The sequence below is a fragment of the Candida albicans genome, chromosome R (assembly GCF_000182965.3).
Source record: "Candida albicans SC5314 chromosome R, complete sequence".
In the NCBI taxonomy this organism is placed as follows: Eukaryota; Fungi; Ascomycota; class Pichiomycetes; order Serinales; family Debaryomycetaceae; genus Candida; species Candida albicans.
This window is the reverse complement of record NC_032096.1, coordinates 1,181,326-1,200,977: the sequence shown is the minus strand read 5'-3', so window position 1 is coordinate 1,200,977 and position 19,652 is coordinate 1,181,326. Positions and strand designations below refer to the sequence as shown.

General features: G+C 33.6%; 6 protein-coding genes and 2 non-coding genes across 8 annotated transcripts; 7 read left to right on the top strand and 1 right to left on the bottom strand. All coding sequences in view use genetic code 12, as the record gives it.

The window, feature by feature from the left end:
• Positions 1-490: 490 nt before the first annotated feature.
• Positions 491-2,137, top strand: MTG2 (putative GTPase; the record flags this gene model as incomplete). The annotated part of the gene is made up of 1 exon (XM_706627.2): positions 491-2,137. One exon carries the CDS (start codon positions 491-493, stop codon positions 2,135-2,137), a length of 1,647 nt encoding a protein of 548 aa, XP_711719.1.
• Positions 2,138-6,118: 3,981 nt separating this feature from the next.
• SRR1 (Srr1p) lies at positions 6,119-6,967 on the top strand (the record flags this gene model as incomplete). Its single annotated transcript, XM_705706.2, has 1 exon — positions 6,119-6,967. The coding sequence occupies one exon, from the start codon at positions 6,119-6,121 to the stop codon at positions 6,965-6,967; it is 849 nt and encodes a 282-aa protein (XP_710798.2).
• Positions 6,968-9,941: 2,974 nt separating this feature from the next.
• Positions 9,942-10,039, top strand: tC(GCA)1. Its single transcript has 2 exons — positions 9,942-9,978; positions 10,004-10,039. It is a non-coding gene; the product is annotated as a tRNA-Cys (tRNA).
• Positions 10,040-10,117: 78 nt separating this feature from the next.
• tC(GCA)2 lies at positions 10,118-10,212 on the top strand. The gene is made up of 2 exons: positions 10,118-10,154; positions 10,177-10,212. It is a non-coding gene; the product is annotated as a tRNA-Cys (tRNA).
• A 115-nt stretch (positions 10,213-10,327) lies between these two features.
• Positions 10,328-10,955, top strand: CAALFM_CR05580CA (uncharacterized protein; the record flags this gene model as incomplete). Its single annotated transcript, XM_019475546.1, has 2 exons — positions 10,328-10,370; positions 10,444-10,955. The coding sequence occupies 2 exons, from the start codon at positions 10,328-10,330 to the stop codon at positions 10,953-10,955; spliced, it is 555 nt and encodes a 184-aa protein (XP_019331091.1).
• A 395-nt stretch (positions 10,956-11,350) lies between these two features.
• RNR3 (Rnr3p) lies at positions 11,351-13,801 on the top strand (the record flags this gene model as incomplete). Its single annotated transcript, XM_705708.2, has 1 exon — positions 11,351-13,801. The coding sequence occupies one exon, from the start codon at positions 11,351-11,353 to the stop codon at positions 13,799-13,801; it is 2,451 nt and encodes an 816-aa protein (XP_710800.2).
• Positions 13,802-13,982: 181 nt separating this feature from the next.
• On the bottom strand, positions 13,983-15,467 carry CAALFM_CR05560WA (TFIIH/NER complex subunit; the record flags this gene model as incomplete). Its single annotated transcript, XM_705709.2, has 1 exon — positions 13,983-15,467. The coding sequence occupies one exon, from the start codon at positions 15,465-15,467 to the stop codon at positions 13,983-13,985; it is 1,485 nt and encodes a 494-aa protein (XP_710801.1).
• Positions 15,468-15,755: 288 nt separating this feature from the next.
• On the top strand, positions 15,756-19,229 carry CAALFM_CR05550CA (DNA-directed RNA polymerase III core subunit; the record flags this gene model as incomplete). The annotated part of the gene is made up of 1 exon (XM_705710.1): positions 15,756-19,229. One exon carries the CDS (start codon positions 15,756-15,758, stop codon positions 19,227-19,229), a length of 3,474 nt encoding a protein of 1,157 aa, XP_710802.1.
• Positions 19,230-19,652: the final 423 nt, after the last annotated feature.

Sequence of the window (19,652 nt, the reverse complement as noted above, 5' to 3'; positions counted from 1 at the left end):
TAGGACTAGAAAATCGAAGGTGAGATGGAGAATGGTGATGCATCCCAGATATGAGGTTTACATTAACTGTAGATTAACCCGGGATGGACACGAACCTTCAAGAGTCGAAAAGATTATAAAGCAAACTGTTTGAAATAGTCTATTTATGTTATTTTGTAATGATATTCTTGGTCAGGAATAGTTTGGGGATATTTCTCTCGGTGGCAGCTACAGAATGGGCATCATGTTTTTACATACTATATAAGGTTGAAACATTAGTTGTTATGTAACTAATTCTGCAAAGCCAAATAAATTGGTTTGAACTAAGTACATGAACTGCTTCGGTCTTTCCGGTTTATATTTGGGTGGTGGTTTTTGCAACTTCTACAATCATCTTTTCGAAAAAGCAAACCAATATAGAACTTACTAGGAGTTCAAGTGAAAAAAAAAAAAATCACTGAAAATCACTCTTACAAACCAAACTCATCTATTCCAACAATAATTATTAACAATGATTCCAAGGCTATATCGGAGTTTTTCAATATCGACTACTTTGCGTAATGAACTACTAGACACGGCTAAGATGTTACAATCGAGTTCCCTGAACACTTTAAACCAGCCCAAAAATTTCAAAATCCACACCACTAAACCAACATCGCCAGAATCTTACGAACGAACCGTTTATCCAACCAACTACAATAAACCACAAGATGAAACCTTGGAAAATTCTGATATTCCAATGATCAAAATAACCGAGCTATCTCGTGATTTAACTACGGGTCTAACCACTGCCACTACATCCATTGCAGATTATTTCTTTGGTAATACTCATCATTCACATCATGTATTCTACCTGAACCTAACTGTTCTTAAAGCTAAACGTGCTGCAAAAGTTGAGAACAAAAAATTTATTGATTTAAAATTGATTAAATTGACCAGTGGGAATGGTGGTAATGGATGTGTTTCATTTTTCAAGGATAATTTCAAACCAATGGGACCACCGGACGGAGGTGATGGAGGCAATGGTGGTAGTATTTATTTGAATGTTGTTGATAAAAATATCACTAGTTTACATGGATTACAAAAGAGATATGTAGCTAAAGGTGGACAGCCAGGTAAAGGATCACAATTGGATGGGAAAAGTGGAGATGATATAATTATTGATATCCCGTTGGGGACAATAGTTCGATGGATACCAGATCCTCAAGATTTTAAAAAATTCGTTAGTCAAAGAGAAGGTGACGCATTAAATGATGTTTTCATGGAATTTGATATTGATGATCGTGATTTTATTCAGTTGAATCGTGGAGGATACCGTCCTGGCGAAGGATGGATATTTAAAGAGCATGATGAAGAATATTTTAGAGACAAGGATTTTTTCCAAGATTTGAATGAAAAAGTTACTGGTTATGATGAGGAATTACTATTTGAAGAAAGTTATAATGATAGGTTCCCCATTGTCGGCTTAGATTGTAATCAAGTTACGCAGAAGCCTCTATTATTGTTACGTGGTGGTAAGGGAGGACTTGGTAATATGCATTTTTTGACTAAAGAAATCAAAGGACCAAGGTTTTGTAAAATGGGGAGACCAGGAATTACTGCTAACTTTTTGTTGGAATTGAAGCTAATTGCTGATTTGGGGTTGGTGGGATTACCTAATGCCGGCAAATCTTCTTTGTTGAGAGCAATTTCAAAAGCTCGACCAAGGGTTGGTCATTGGGAATTTACTACTTTGCAACCTACTGTGGGGACAATCTTTACAAGGATTGATAAGGACCCATTCACTGTGGCTGATATTCCAGGTATTATAAAAGGTGCATCCCAGAATAAAGGAATGGGTTTGGATTTCTTGCGACACATTGAGCGTTCAGGAGGATTGGTGTTTGTTGTTTCGTTGGAGTCGGCAAATCCAGTCGATGATTTGAAAATCTTATTAGAAGAAGTGGGTCCTCGTCGTATGAAAGATAAAAATGTATTGGTGGTTGCTACAAAAGCTGACTTAAGCTCTGAAGGTGCTAATTTCAAGGTGCTCCGTGATTACATTGAACACAATCATAGCGAATGGAAGATTGTACCTGTTTGTGCTCCAAAGGGAGAGAATGTTGAGAGGTGTATCAAGTTGATGAGTGAAATAGCTCAGACGAAGAAGAAACCTTAATCACGTAAGACACAAAATAGTAGTAATAAGATTATGACCTTAACCCTGATTTTGGCATAGTACATGTATATATAGAACTAGAAAACTAGAATAGAAGTTGATTCATCGTCTACTACTACATCCCAAATTCCTTGTATTGAATTAGAATGTAATATGCAAGGAGAAAATAGTTTAATCTGGGTTATGATTCAAGAAAAACCGGGTCGTGTGTAATACAGAACTGCACGTGTGGAATGTAAGAAATTGGAAAGAAATTGGAAGTTGTGAAGGAATCTTTTCTTTTTGTTAAGAGTCGTTAATAACATTCTGTTATGTTGAAATGACAATTTCTTTCAGTATATTCTGGCATTTTACATGTAGTTGTACCCATATTAGACAGGACATGGCGATCATTAGCCACTTCAGAATTCAAAATTATACTACTAAAAGAAAAAAAAGAAGTGGGAAACTTGATAACGTATACCCATTTTTTAGACGAAAACATGTTTCAATCAATTTTATAAGTGCTAGTCAGTTGATTTTGTGTTTTTTCTGGGCTCTTGAATAACTCGTATGTATCTGTAAGAGTGTCAAGAAATAAACGGGGACAAAAAAAAAGAAAAAGAAAAAGAGAAAAAACCGACTGCCCAAGCTGCATGTCTTGTTGCAATTCACTACTACAATAGATACTACAAAATCTTATTGAAACATGATCTTTTTGATAAGTTATTGCTAATGATACGTATTCTATGAAATTTTCTTAGTTTGCTTTGTAGTTGTGTAGTTGCAACAGTTGAATTCTCGTTGACTTCAAATTCTGTGAGACACGTACCTGAAATTTTCAGGCATTTGCGTACATTGAAATTCTATAGAATCACACAAAACGCTAACTATGTAAATACTGTATAAAAGAAAGAAGAGGTTCCTCTAACACGCTTAAAAAATCATGTTTCAATACCAACTGGAGCAAATTTAATTGTATAGATTAGGAAATTTAGTGTATTTCTGTGTACAGATAAGAATGTGTGTGTGTATGAATGGCAAATTTTTTATATTTTTTTGAATTTTTAGTTGATCCAAATCAGGGGTAACAAAGCTTATAAAAAATAATATTTACTATAGTGGTGGCTGAAACATTGCTTGAACATCCTACATATTATAGACAACTAAAACCTCCTTCAATTTCTTTGTTTCATCTGGTTTACATATAACTTCTTATTGGAAGTTGCTTTTATAAAGTAATCAATCAAAAGGATGTGTAGAATTGCTATATCATTGTGGCTCTAATTGTTCTTAACAATTCAAATATAACAATGTCGATAATGTTAACACTAGACTAAAGGAAGAACAAAGAATATAACTAAATTGTATAGTGTACCTGAAATCATACAATTTATTATTCTTGTTAAATGGTAACTGGTCTGTGGGTTTGTGAATGAATTAATTATTATGAGCAAATGCATTTAAGCTACTCGTTTCAGTAAGGAGTTTTCATTAACTAGCTCGTGGGTGAGTTTATTAACACACAAACACGTCAACCTACCAAATTGTTGACCCTACATAGAAGGGCAATTTTTTACTATTATAATTAAAGGAATGCAAGCAAATGCAATATTTCGCAATAACATACAGAAAGAGCACTTTGGTGCACCAGCAAATGGAGTATTGAGGGGAACAGAGAATGAAAGAAAAGAAAGAAATTGCAACAATTTGTCAATCATACATAACACTAAAACTTATCTGATGTCTTTTTTTTTTCGTAGACACTTAATGTATTGCTAGTTTTGGTCAAAGTACCAACAGTGCCGACAACAATAACTTGCATACAATAGTGTAAATCCTGAATGTATTAGCAAAACCGCTATACCGTAAATTTTTGAGAAACAAAAAAATTGATGATCTACCCAGTTAACCCCACCTTTAGTTTTTAATTAATTGTGAGCTTCATCTAATACCATTTAGTATTTTCATGAATGACACATCGTTATAGAGTTTGATTTTGACAGGGTTGGTGCAAGTTGGTGTCTAGAATAAGTCTAGCATGGATGTCGTTTATATGCAAGTGTATGTGTGTATGTGGATTAAGGAGTTCCAGAGTAGCCTTTCCTTTTTGTTACTTTTGTATTGAACGACAAATAATACGATAATAGTTAATGAATGCATCCGACAATTCCTTGCACCGTTCCGAGCAAAAACTAATAGAAAAAAAGAAAAATCTTGCGCTCTTATTTTCTATAATTGCTGTGATGGGTAAAAGACTAATATTTTAGTCCAGATTAAAATTTTTATTCTAGTTAATCCCTATTACATTAAGACTATGAATATGAGAGAGCAATTACATTCCAACATTAACAGCAAAAACGAAAAGCAAGAATTGAAAATATGGTTCCATATACCAAGAATTTGGAGAGATGACCAGGTGTAAATTATTAAAGTTTAAGCGTTGGCCATTTTGATGAAAAGTATAAACTTTGAGTTTATTACCTTGTTAACCGAAGATTTTGTTTGGAATAAAAAAAAAAATTGGCAGCAAGACGCCTTAGGATACGAAACAAACTTTAAAACTAAAAACTATATTTCTAACAAATAATTGCAACAAAAGGGAACAGGAAACTCATTAAATGCGCCACCAGACTAAGAAATTTAGTAAAACGAAACAAAAAAAAATGGAGTTAACTAGAATACATATTTGTGTTGGGTTCTGTAACGATTTCTTTTGCTTATTTTATCTTTTGTGATCTGATTCCATTGCTGCAACAAAGTTTTTCTTTCCAACCAACCAATCCACTACACCAAGAAGTTAAACAACATGAGTTTGATTATTTTTTCTTTCCTTTACTAGACTAAGATAATTTCATCTGGGCATATTTTGGCAATGTCAACCCTGTTGAGGACCTGATAAAAGGTAAAACAAAGGAAATTGTCAAGAGTTCGTAAGTATCTCTTTGTCGACAACTACAAGTAAAATCGTCTTTTGTAACTCGATGTTTCAGATTGTTTAGTCGCGAAAGTTCACAGTTATTGTGATTTGGTTACTGTGTAAAGTCAAAATAACTTGAACTGGATTGCTTAGAATGAGTATTTTCTTACAATAACCATAGAGTAACAGAATATGATTGCCATGAAATGGTATTGGCGGTTATTATTCTGTTTGTAGATGGTAGCAAATTTGAATAAAAGAAAAATTAATTAGTGAACTTAGATGGAAGTAACTCGGGTAAATTCTTTCCTTTTCTTTCTTTTTCCTCCCCCTCCCGCCTGGCTGCCTTGATTCCCCCTCTCTCGTTCTTCCGTTTGAGTAATGAGAGAAAAAAAATAAAATAAAAAAATTTTCTTAATTTAATTTGTTATTGTTGTTTTGTTTTTGTTCTACTCAAATTTAACAATAGCAAATTAAACAAAATGTATCACAAAGTTGATTTTACCAATCCTGCATTGTTGTAAGTTTGTTTTGTGTACTGTTTGAATTTTTTTTTTGTAAAGGCGGACAATTGAAACAACCTGCCTGCCTCAAACTAATATTCCTACATTCAATTAATTAATAATATATATTCAACAACATTCCTCCTTGTTTTTTGCAAATTGCAAGGGTCTTTGAATTATATATAACTATATTCTTTTCTTGAAGTTTCAATTTTTAATTGTTATTATTATTGTTTCCTTTATATTTATTAGGAAAGGAATAACAAATAATCAAATCATTGGGTTCAGAATCGTTTTTTTTTTTTGATTTTCATACCCCTATAGTTTTATTCAAACGCAATCTCAGAACTTCACCCTATTATCAATTGATCAGATTACTTTTCCATCAATCGGTATATAATTTGGAAGATCAAGGAATACATCAATCAATTCATTACCTCAAATAATACCATTCCTTTTTTAGTTTCCTCACAAAAGAAAAATTGCCTCCCCCTGTTGCAAGTAATTTTTCCTCCTTTTTTTTTTATTTGTATATTTTTACAACCAATAAGTTATTATTGAATTCATTGTACACACTAAATGATATCCATGAACCCAATTATGATTAGAAATAATTTGTCACGTAGCTCATCACCAGCGGCACCACCCACCACGAATCATTCTTCCACTGTTGACTACTTTTCTATCAAACCAAAATTATCTTTGGATATCAACAGTCAAAGTGACAGCAATAGTACACAATCTAACAACAATGAAGATACTCATTCAGAACAATCAGACTACAATTCATATACGCACAATCAATACTACGACAGTGACGACGATGAGGATGATTTTGATATACGGGATCAACTACTTGATCCATTTGATAAAATAACCTTATCAAACTGTAATGAAGAATATTATTCACCTTTAACACCATTTGATGGCCAAACTACCTCACCACAAGATTCAATCATATCATCCAAATCATCTAATAAATCCACCACTGTCGTTCCATCTCCACAATTTCAATTAACTTTGCCAAAATTAACCACTTACAGCTTTCTTATAGTGGATGATAATATTATTAATTTGAAAATTCTTAATCGTATTTTACTTAAATTGTTTCCTAAATGTCATATTGTCCAAATACAAGATTCAAAATTGGTTAAAGATTTACTACATAAACAACTGTTTGATTCCATATTTATCGACATTGAGATGCCTGATGTAAATGGAATTGATATTGCTCAATTTGTTAGACAAGATACCAAATTTGATAACATGGGAATGGTTGCTGTAACCACAAGAAATAGTACTCAAGATTTGGAATTGTTTAAACAATGTGGTATTGATTTTACTTTCCATAAACCATTGAACTATTCTTTGGATTTTATGGCAAATTCAATTGATGATATAATTATAACAAGAAAAAACAAAATATAAATGCATTCAGAACGGGTTTTTTGTTTGACTTATATTTTTGTTTTGTATCTTGTTTCTTTGAATGGTTTATGGTTGTTTCTACGTTGTTCTACGATGTTTAAGTATTATTCTTGTTTTTAATTTTAATTATTTTGTAATGCTAATTATTTATTTGGGTCATTGATGGGTTTTACTTTAGTTTTTTTTTTTTCCAAGGAGGTTTGTCGTGTTTATAGATTTTCCAGAAATTTCATTTTTTTTAATGTATATTTCAGTTCTCCAATTTTATAATTGTAGTGGAAACTTAAAATATCCAAGAATTTGTTCTGTAAGGGGGGGTATAGATACAAAACGTTCCGCCCTACCCGTGTAGCAAAAGTGTTGCCATAATGTCTTGTCACTCTACTATTGGCTGATTAGTTAGAGTATTGTTTGTGACTAGAGACTAAACCCTGCAATCGGTTCTGTTCAAGACAAGGTCTATTTCTAGTCAAGAAATAATAGAACGCAACAATGTGACAACACAATATGTCAGAAAGATTTACAAATTATAATTTATCTTGGGAGGCTTGTTTCGGCTTTATTTTTTGTCTTAAAACTAACAGAAATGGCCAATCATTCTAACTTTGGGGACTTTAGGAATAATACTTCAATTAATAGCAATTGATTAATTAAATCCATAGGCAAGCAAGTAAAGCATATTTCCAGGGAATTGGTTATGAGATAATACTTAAAATATAACCCTATCTCTTGATCTGCAGAGTGAGTATACTATGGTTACATCTTAACTAAACCAACAAAACACGCACCAACCCAGAAAAAAAATGAATGAATGTAATCGTGCAAAATTATCTGATAGCAAGATTGATTGAATGAATAGTACGATAAGCGTCGCCGCAACAGAGCAAGTAAACAAAAGTAACGTCTATGGTTAAGATACCAACCACCAAGGCTATATTTGGAAGGAATGTTTTTTATCGTTGATTCACATTTCCATCTGATGTGATGATTATCAGATACCTAAATGAGTAATCTAAGAGAAAATAACACAGATTTTTTGCCAAGGAAAAACAGTTGAACTAAAAAAAGAACAATACTTTATCAATAATTAGTTAGTTAGTTAGTTGTTGTTCTGATTGTCGATCTTTTTTGTTTCCCATCCATGGCTATGCAAAGCAAGGAACAAGAAATAAATAAAATGATCAAGGATGAAACGCAAATGTGGCTAGCTATTTTTTATCCGACGTAACATTCCCACATTCCCGAATTTTGTTCTCCCCATCTATTCTGCTACTACTGCCGTTGTCCTCAGTTTTGGTAGTGTTTATATTCAAGCACAACAGGGGGGAATAGATTCTTTTTAGTATGTGAGAGATTATTTCAAACAAATCTTACTCAATGCAGAGATACGTGGAATTTCGGACTTTTGCGAATAGAGTATATAGTTTGTACAAAGTACTAATAGCTCCTTGTTTTGTATTTTTAGTTTTATTTCATTTCCTCACGTGGGTTGATGTTTAGAGTTTTTTATTTATTTAGTTCGTGGTGGTCAAACACTACTACAACAATGCTTAAAAAAATTTTTTTGAGAAAGTTGCGATTATGTAATCATTGTACATGCATTAAAAATTTGAATGCATCGTCATTGACTCACAAGTATTTACGAACAAAAAAAAAACAAAAAACAGCAATTGCTTCAACTTGTTGCTATTTGAAAGGCGGGAAAATCACACTAAAAAGATTTATTTATCGTCTAAGTTCTTGCAAAGGTTTGATACTCCTTTGAAAGGCGGTTGCAATTTTGAGTAAGATATAAAGTTGGTCATTTGCAGCTGACTTATTTGAGGCTTAGCAAAGAAAAATAGAAGGGAAAAAAAAAATTAATCTCAACCGTTTCAAGTTAAGTGAAAATTTCAAGTTGAGAGATGAGAAAGAAAGAAAATTGATAAACCCAATACCTAAAAAAAATCCACAACAATTGACGATTTGCGTGTTATTACTATTATTGCGACGCCCCCTTGTTTTTGTTGTCTTTTGAACGTTATGAAACTGTTATTTCATAAAATCATTGTTTTTCTTTGTCTTCATTTGTTATATTTTGGGAAAGTGGATTAACTAAATTCATCTTATTTAAACTCTCAAATTGGTTATCCCTGATCTAACTATAATTTCAGGTCATTAAAAGAAACAAAAATCGCGAATTCTCTTTACTCAATATTGGCGATGAAAAGAGCAAAAAAAAAACTTTTCATCCATGCATAAAACTAAAATTACAAAGATCTAAAAATATGCTAAAGAAAACTTTAAATAAAAAGAATTTTGCTTTCGATTTAAGTTTTTCTCTTTTTAGTTTCGTTTTAAAGTGAAGACCAATAAAAGAAGTGCTATTTACATTCGGTCTTGTTGAATGTTTTTTTGTGCTTTTTTGTTTATCTGTTGATACTGTAGAAAAATTAAGAAGCACTTACATCTTGTGCATCCCCAATTCTCATTCTTTGATTTCTTAATAATTAGACGTTGGTATATTTTTGTACTATGTCACAGGTATGAGAATTTTTCGATGGAGATTTATTTAATGCAAAATTTTCAGTACTAATTGCACCTAATTTCAATTTATTTAAATGAATTTATTTCATCTTCATCAACTATTAGTAGATACTATTTACTCTACAATAACAATAGTGATTAGCTGACTTGTTTTAGGTAGTGTAGTCTTTAAAGATTTAGTTAATCTTGTAAGAAGTCCTTTTTTTGAAAATTTCGTAAAAAGAATTGATTAATTTTGTAGTTCGCTGACAAAGATTGATACAAACTAGTTGTCCTCACTTATAGCCTCTTCATAAAAGATTTTAAAAAAGATAAGTGTTATTATCAGCATGCTTATCATTGGTGTATTGAGTTGTGAAATCAAAATTAAATTGATATAAACTAAACTTGACAAGTCTATCTGAATTATAAGCACTTCAATATTTGAAAATCTTCAATCTCGGAAATAGCTCTTATGGTCTAGTGGTTAAGACAGTTGATTGCAATATTTTATCTAAAATATCTGTAATTATCAATTGGTCCCTGGTTCGAATCCGGGTGAGAGCTTTCTTTTTTTTGCAATTTCTAGACCAATAAAAATGCCAAAACTCGGATATCTGAAACATTCTGCGACTTCACGAACTGGCTCTCATGGTCTAGTGGTTAAGACAGTTGATTGCAATAAAAGCAATTCTATTGTAGTTATCAATTGGTCCCTGGTTCGAATCCGGGTGAGAGCTTAAGAAAATGGTATAATTTTTTTGGAGAAATTCAGTTATTTTGTATTGAAACCGGGGTTTGCCCTGCGTGTTTTTTTTGACTACTTAACATCTTGCAACCTTCTAAGACTATAATATGAAGTCAAATCAATCGAAACCAACCACGTTAAATTCCAAAAGTATGTTAATTATTTTAATAATTTACCTTTTATAGTATTACCGTATTGGCTGACTGACACACCGATTCATCAGATTTACGAAAATACAAGCCATTGATCAAAAAAAAACAGTTGTCAGACAAGGAAGTTTCGCTTGATAAACAATTGAATTACTGGAGAAAGCAGAAAGATACTCTAACAAAAGCTACTACATACCTCAAGGAACAAGCGAACATTAATCAATTGATTGACAAATATTCAGCTATTGCACAAATGGCATCCAACTATCTATACAATGAATACTGTCTCAAATTCACTAAACTTGGTGGTTACGCCAACTGGCAATTACAACAATGGAAAGAAAATCAATCAAACAATGTAGATTATGAATTAGAGTCCTTGTATAGTAGTTATTTTGACTCAGAAGAATTCAATCAATTGTCTGATTTGGAAAAAAGAGAAATAATGCTAGATTACGAGGAAAAATTTGGTCGTGATGACAACAATGAAGAAAATATACCTGTTTTCACTGATGTGTTTACTATGAAAGATCTATATTCAATTTTGAATCTTGATTATGAGCTTGTCTACCCTCCTTCCAAATAGGGATATATAATTAACTGCATATAAGTCACAAAATGAAAAAAAAAATTATGAGATTTGACAACAGGCAAACAAATGTCATCTCAAACCATTACAAATCAACTAATACAAGAAGAAATAAGAGAAGATAAATCTCTGCCTCTAAATAAATACTCTGTTAACTTCATTTGTAATTAGAAAATTTATTATATCTAGTGTTACCATAGTTTATAAAAAGAAAAAGGAAAGAAAGGAGAAAATAAAAAAATAATATTTCTACGCCAAAAGATTAAAAAAAAGAAAACGAAAAACAATAATAAAAATAGTATAGAGCGGGAAGAGGAAAAAAAAAAAGAAAAAGTGAAAAGTATTTGTGATACATCGCTTATTAATAACTCATTTTGATTGACACAACAGAAATGACCAAAATCAAGGTGCTATCAGGTGAAGAGGAAGATTTCGATAGTGTTAAAATACACAAGCTACTTGAAGAAGTCAGTTTTAATTTGGGAGACCTAGACCTAGATCAAATTGTGGAAAGTGTGCAACGCGGATTGCCTTCATCTTTAACCATAGAAGAATTATACACATTTATTGCCGAAGTGATCGCTAGTAGAGTCATTTATCATCCCGATTACGCGATATTGGCTGGAAGAATAGAGACAAGAAAGCTTTATTTAAAAGTACCTTATAGTTTTAGTGAAAATGTGGAAAGATTACGAAAATATCGACCACGCAAATCCAACTCGTATTCTCCAATATCATCTGCTTTTTATAAGGTAGTTAAGAAACATGGAGAGTTTTTAGATAAAGTCATTGACAAAACTAGAGATTACAACTTGACATATTTTGGGATTAAAACATTGGAAAGTTCATACCTTTTGAAAATTGATGGTGAAGTCGCTGAATTGCCCCAGTATTTATTTATGCGCGTTGCCATAGGAATTCACCAAAACGATATAAACGCTATTGCCGAAACATATGATTTGATGTCCCAGAAGTACTTTATTCATGCTCTGCCCACATTGTATAATGCTGGTAGTGAATTCAACTATTTATCATCATGTTTCCTAGTAGCCATGAAAGATGATTCGATAGATGGGATATTCAAGACTCTTAATGAAGCGGCTCTAATTTCCAAAGCTTCAGGAGGAATAGGTATTCATGTGCACAACATTAGATCCAATGGCTCGTATATTGCCAGCACCAATGGGAATTCAAACGGGTTGGTACCCATGTTGCGTGTTTACAACAATACTGCAAGGTATGTCGATCAAGGTGGGGGTAAGCGTCCAGGAGCATTTGCCATATATATAGAGCCATGGCATGGTGATATATTTGATATTTTAGAAATGAGAAAAAATCATGGAAACGAAGAAATGAGAACTAGAGATTTGTTTTATGGATTATGGATACCTGACTTATTTATGAAGCGTGTGAAAGAAAATTCTGACTGGACTTTGTTTTCACCAAATGAAGCTGTTGGCCTAAGTGATGTTTACGGCGAGGAATTTGAAAAATTATACTGCAAATATGAATCAGAAGGTTTTGGAACAAAGGTTAGTGCTCACAAATTATGGTTAGCCATTTTGCATTCTCAAACAGAAACAGGTGGCCCCTACATGTTATACAAAGACGCCTGTAACACAAAATCCAACCAAAAAAATATTGGTACAATAAAGTCTTCAAATTTGTGTTGTGAGATTGTTGAATATTCGTCACCAAAAGAAACCGCTGTCTGTAATTTGGCATCCCTTGCATTACCGACGTATTTGAAAACAACAGAAGATGCTATTGGATTTGATTTTGAAAAATTGCACTCTGTCACCAAAGTGTTGACAAGAAATTTGAATAGAGTTATTGATGTAACAAAATACCCCGTTGAAACAGCAGAATACTCAAATAAAAGACACCGTCCAATTGCTTTAGGTGTACAAGGTTTGGCAGACCTATTTGCTGAACTTCGGTTACCATTTGATTCCGCAATGGCCAAAACATTAAATATTCAAATATTTGAAACTATATACCATGCTGCACTTGAAGCCTCGGTTGAACTAGCAATGAAAGAGGGCCCATATGAAACTTTCCAGGGCTCACCGGCATCAAAGGGAATATTACAATTTGATATGTGGAATCATAAACCTTCTCCAATGTATGATTGGCATGCTTTAAAGGACAACATTCAAAATTTTGGCTTAAGAAACTCATTACTAGTGGCACCAATGCCAACGGCATCCACCTCACAAATTCTTGGATTCAATGAATGCTTTGAACCTTACACTTCGAATTTGTATAATCGTCGAGTATTAGCTGGAGAGTATCAAATTGTCAATAAATATTTAATCAAAGATCTAATGGATCTTGGCATTTGGGATTCAGCTATGAGAAATAAGATTATTATGGAAAATGGTTCAATACAAAACATACCCAACATTCCTGACGAAATCAAACAACTATATAAAACCGTTTGGGAATTGTCACAAAAGGTGATCATTGATATGGCTGCAGATAGAGGAAAATTTGTTGATCAACTGCAAAGTATGAATATACATTTGCGTAATCCTACAATTGGTAAGTTGACTAGCTGTCATTTTTATGCTTGGGAAAAAGGGTTAAAAACCGGTATGTATTATCTAAGAACTCAAGCAGCTTCTAGAGCTATACAGTTTACAGTTGATGCTAAAGAAGCTGAAAAAGTTGGCACCAAAGTGCCCCAAAAGTCATTAAAACGGAAAAAATACATGGAACCCCAACCTCGCAAGAAGACTGCCTATTCAACACCCGATTCAGAATTATATGATATTCACGATTCAACTCCAATTACTTGTAATATAGAAGATTTAGAGAGCTGTCAATCATGCTCTGGCTAGAAATGAAAGAAAGAAAGAAAGAAAAAAAAAAGGATCTAAATTAATAATGAAAACAAATTCGTTTACATTCTTGCTTGTATATAGACCCGAGTTTTAATAAAATTCATAAATGCTTGTTTATTAGAAATGCATTTCTTCTTCGCGCTGCAAATTCCATCCCTTTTCTAAAACCATAGTCCCTTCAACGTTTCAATTTTCTGTTTGCAAAATCAGCAACTTGAGTCATGCCGTCTTTAGTGACAAAGAATTTCTTCTTCACTTTATCTGCCCAGATCAATACCCCTAGCTCAGAAGCATAATTAGATAATATATCATATTCTTGTTGATTGGAGAAATCTTTAAACAAGTATCCGTCAAAAGTTTGAATTCTATCTAATTCCAACTGCCATAGCTTGATCTGATCAACAACATTAGGAGGGAGTATTTCCAACTTATGTTGTGAAACCATCCCATCAGTTTTACTTTGAGGAGCACCACCAGCAGTATTGATATTGTGACTGGTATCGAATTCAATTTTTTTATCCAATTTCTCTTTTGCTAATATTCTCATTTGTGGATGTGCATGGGTTTCCAAAAATTTGATAATCTGATCTGCAGTTATACCATTATATAAGGCGTTTCTTATAGATTCTCTTGTAATTTGCCCACATACCATATTGGCAAATCTGGTTTTAAAATGCACAAACAAATTTAGAATGGCTATTTCTAATGGTGACTTTGTGTATGCATAAATTTTGAAATTTGTTTCTATGATAATCGATTCCTTTGTTGCAACTTGTTGTTCTTCCTCATCCATTGCCATAGATGGCGTCTTCAATGCTGCTGAATCAGAAGTTAACGTGGTTGCCAATCTTGTTGGGTAGAACCTTCCAGAAGTGTCTGATCGTTGATAAACCAACCCATAATCTTTTAAATCTGCCAACATACTCACTTGAGTTTCACTTAAGCTTAATACAGAGTAACTTTTACCCAATTCCAATGACCCCAATACAAATATAAAATTCAACACATCAACTGGATCCATATTCAATTCCTGTGTCAAGTTCAAATATTGTAATAGCAATGTCCAAATTTGTGCATTAACATCTTGTAACAAAAACTGGAACCCACTATTTGTAATTCTTAAATCATTGTTGGGGCCTTCCATTAATCCACCCAATTTAAGTAGACTTAAAACTGAATCAGAAGGAGTGGCCGTTGATTCGGTACCCACCATGAAATGTAAAATAGTTTCCCATTTCTGCGATGCAAACAAATCTAGGAATGGTATATCAACTTTATGTTTATCCACTGTGGTACTTATACTTCCAAATGCATTTGGATTTTGTGATCCCGTCAAACAATCACGAAAGTTTTTCCTGAAAATAGAATGCAATCTGACATGAGAACCTTTACTATCATATTCTATTAAATGTAGAGATTCCAATCTCTTCAATGCTTCAAATTCCAATTTCCTCGCCAGTGGTTTACACCATTTGTCTAAATCTCTTAATGCAATTGGTTTTTCATTGAATATCATTGACATGATGTAGAATTTGGCCATTGGCGAAAGTAATCGGAATATCGACAAACACGTAGCTGGTGCTTCATATAGTTTGGATTGGACTGTTTTCGGGAGTCCTTCGAGATATTCATTTACCGTCGCCTTGAACAAGTGAGACGACATTGTTCTAATTGGTTGTGGTGATAAAAAAAATGAAGGTAATTAAATGGACCAATATTGATGGAGGGTTAAATAGGGCGATCAGGTTTGTAGAATATTCGAACTGTCAGTGATATTTTCGTCGCACCAACTAAAACACACAGATGATGGAGATATTAAAAAATGCTGACAAAACACACATCGCATCACAATAACTAAGAAAGAGGCGAGAAGGAAAAAAAAAATATGAAAAGGAATCGAATTAGATGAGATCCTGTAACATCCACCACTTTTTCAATCATTAATGGAAAAATGCCTCCTAAAAGAAGACGTACATTACTGACAGGGGCTCATGATGCTGCCTTTAACGAGTTATTAAAACCAGAGTATAAGGGTAAAAAATTGACAGATGAGATCAATACTGCCAAAGACAAATGGAATTTACTTCCTGCATTTTTAAAAGTTAAAGGTTTGGTCAAACAACATTTGGATTCCTATAACTATTTTGTTGATGTTGACTTGAAAAAAATCATCAAGGCAAATGAATTAGTCTTGTCAGATGTTGACCCAGAATTTTACGTCAAGTATTTGGATATCAGAGTAGGTCACAAATCTACATCGAAACCAGGTGTGAAAGAAGTTATTTTGCCTCCTCATGAATGTAGATTGAGAGATTTAACTTATTCAGCACCTATCTACGTTGATGTCGAATACACTAGAGGTCGTAAAATTATTAGACACAATGATTTGGAAATAGGGAGAATGCCCGTTATGTTAAGATCAAACAAGTGTATGTTGGAAGGTATGTCCGAAGCAACCATGGCCCAAGTAGAAGAGTGTCCCTTGGATCCAGGTGGTTACTTTGTGGTTAATGGTACCGAAAAGGTTATCTTAGTTCAAGAACAATTGTCCAAAAATAGAATTATTGTCGAAGCAGACGAGAAAAAGGGTATAGTCCAAGCATCTGTTACGTCATCGACTCACGAACGTAAATCAAAGACTTATGTTATTACCAAAAATGATAAGATTTATTTGAAACACAATTCTATTAGTGAAGATATCCCTATTGTCATTATTTTAAAAGCAGCTGGGATAGTTTCCGATTTAGAAATTTTACAATTAGTTTGTGGATCCGACTCAAACTATCAAGATTTGTTTGTTGTAAACTTTGAGGAAGCAGCTCGGTTGGAAGTTTTCACTCAACAGCAAGCATTGTACTATGTTGGTAAACGTGTGAAGACGATTAGACGTGCCGGAGCTCCCAAGTTATCACAACTCCAAGAAGGTATTGAAGCCATTGCCACCACAATTATTGCTCATTTAACTGTTTCTGATTTACAATTTAGAGAAAAAGCTCTTTATATCGCCACCATGGCCAGAAGAGTGGTCATGGCCATGCACAACCCAAAGATGGTTGATGATAGGGATTATGTCGGGAATAAAAGATTGGAATTAGCTGGTCAATTGATGTCATTATTGTTTGAAGATTTGTTCAAAAAATTCAATTCAGATTTTAAAGCCAATATCGACAAAGTATTGAAAAAACCAAGCAGAACTTCTGAGTTTGATGCATTATTATCAATCAACATTCATTCAAATAATATTACCATGGGATTGAACCGTGCCATTTCTACTGGTAATTGGTCATTGAAACGTTTCAAAATGGAGAGAGCAGGTGTCACACATGTTTTATCACGATTGTCATATATATCGGCTTTGGGTATGATGACTCGTATTTCCTCTCAATTTGAAAAGTCAAGAAAAGTCTCTGGACCTAGAGCTTTGCAACCTTCTCAGTTTGGTATGTTGTGTACTGCAGATACACCGGAAGGGGAGGCCTGTGGGTTAGTTAAAAATTTAGCATTGATGACACACATCACCACCGATGATGAAGAAGCTCCTGTGAAGAAATTGTGTATAGCTTTAGGTTGTGAGCCTATCTTTGCATTAGACTCGGCCACTTTGCACGTGGATGGGAACTTTGGTGTCTATCTTAATGGTACTTTGATAGGTACCACAAGATTCCCAGTGAAATTTGTTCATGATTTCCGTCACTTGAGAAGAGTTGGAAAAGTATCTGCATTTATTTCGATTTATACAAACACCCACCACCAGGCCGTGCATATAGCCACCGATGGGGGAAGAATTTGTCGACCTTTGATAATTGTGGAAAATGGGAAATCCAAAGTTACAGCAGAACATTTGGCAAAGTTAATCAATCAAGAATGGTCTTTTGATGATTTCTTAACACACGGTTTAGTGGAATACCTTGATGTCAATGAAGAAAACGACTCTTTGATTGCATTGTATGAGGATGATATCACTGCTAATCCAGGAGCAATAGTCACTCATTTAGAAATTGAACCATTCACTGTTTTGGGTGCTGTCGCAGGGTTGATTCCATACCCACATCACAACCAATCTCCAAGAAACACTTATCAATGTGCGATGGGTAAGCAAGCTATTGGTGCTATAGCATATAATCAATTTAGAAGAATAGACACATTATTGTATTTTATGGTGTATCCACAACAACCAATGGTGAAAACCAAAACAATCGAGTTAATTGAATATGACAAGTTGCCTGCTGGTCAAAATGCTACTGTTGCAGTTATGTCATATTCCGGTTATGATATTGAAGATGCTTTGGTTTTGAATAAGGCATCACTAGATAGAGGATTTGGTCGTTGTCAAGTGGTTCGTAAAAACACGGTGCAATTGAAAAAATATCCTAATCATACTCAAGATATTCTTGCCGGTATGAGAGTGGACGAGAACAATAAACCTATTTTCCAGCATCAAGCATTAGGTCCAGATGGACTTGGGGAAGTTGGAAGTAGAATCTTTAATGGTCAAGTTTTTGCCAACAAATGTGTTCCTACAAACTCTGGTGATTCAACATTAGGTGCTCAACAAGAACAAAGGGCTGCAGAAAGCCACCGTGAAGCACCAGCATTTTACAAGGGTCCTGAACCATCATATATAGATCAAGTGATGATGTCTGTTAGTGATAATGACCAAGCATTAATCAAGGTGTTGTTAAGACAAACCAGAAGACCAGAATTGGGAGATAAATTTTCCTCTAGACATGGACAAAAGGGGGTTTGTGGTATTATTGTTCAACAAGAAGACTTACCATTCAATGATTCTGGTATTTCTCCTGACATTATTATGAATCCACATGGGTTCCCCTCTCGTATGACGGTTGGTAAGATGATTGAATTGATCTCGGGTAAAGCTGGGGTTTTGAATGGTTCACTTGAGTATGGTACTTGTTTTGGAGGATCAAAATTGGAGGATATGTCCAAAATATTGATCGAAAAAGGGTTTTCGTATTCAGGAAAGGATATGTTGTATTCTGGTATAACTGGTGAGTGTTTGCAAGCATATATTTTCTTTGGTCCTATTTATTATCAAAAATTGAAACATATGGTTTTGGATAAGATGCATGCAAGAGCAAGAGGTCCAAGAGCAGTATTGACAAGACAGCCTACCGAAGGTAGATCAAGAGATGGTGGGTTGAGATTGGGTGAGATGGAAAGAGACTGTGTTATTGCTTATGGTGCTTCGCAATTGTTGTTAGAAAGATTAATGATTTCATCAGATGCTTTTGAAGTTGATGTTTGTAATAAATGTGGGTTAATGGGGTACAATAGTTGGTGTACAACTTGTAAAAGCTCCGAGAATGTTATCAAGATGACGATACCTTACGCTGCCAAGTTGTTGTTCCAGGAGTTGTTATCAATGAATATTGCTCCAAGATTAAGATTAGGTGACGTGTTTTAAAGAAATTGTAAATAAAATAACGGATATTCTCATATACAAAAAAAAACATAGATATATAACTTTTAATAGAGTGCATTAACATAATATGTCAGAGTAACAAACCAATTTGTCCAAACTATTGATCATACAACTTTTTTTTTTCTTATTGTTCAGGTTGTATACTTGTTGTAGAAGTATGTAAGGCCATTGTTTTCACAATTGTTGTCAATTCGTCCAAATTCAAATTTCTATGAAACTTAATTCAACTTTACAACTGCTATTCATTAGCCCCTTTAGTATACCATCATAACTTGTCATAACCTGTGTTGTATGAGATATTGTGTTGTGTTTATTTTAGTTCTTTTTTTTTAGAAGAACTGCGCGACTACTTAAAAATTGATCATTACAAAAAAAAAATAAAAACAAGGAAAAGCACTACTACTA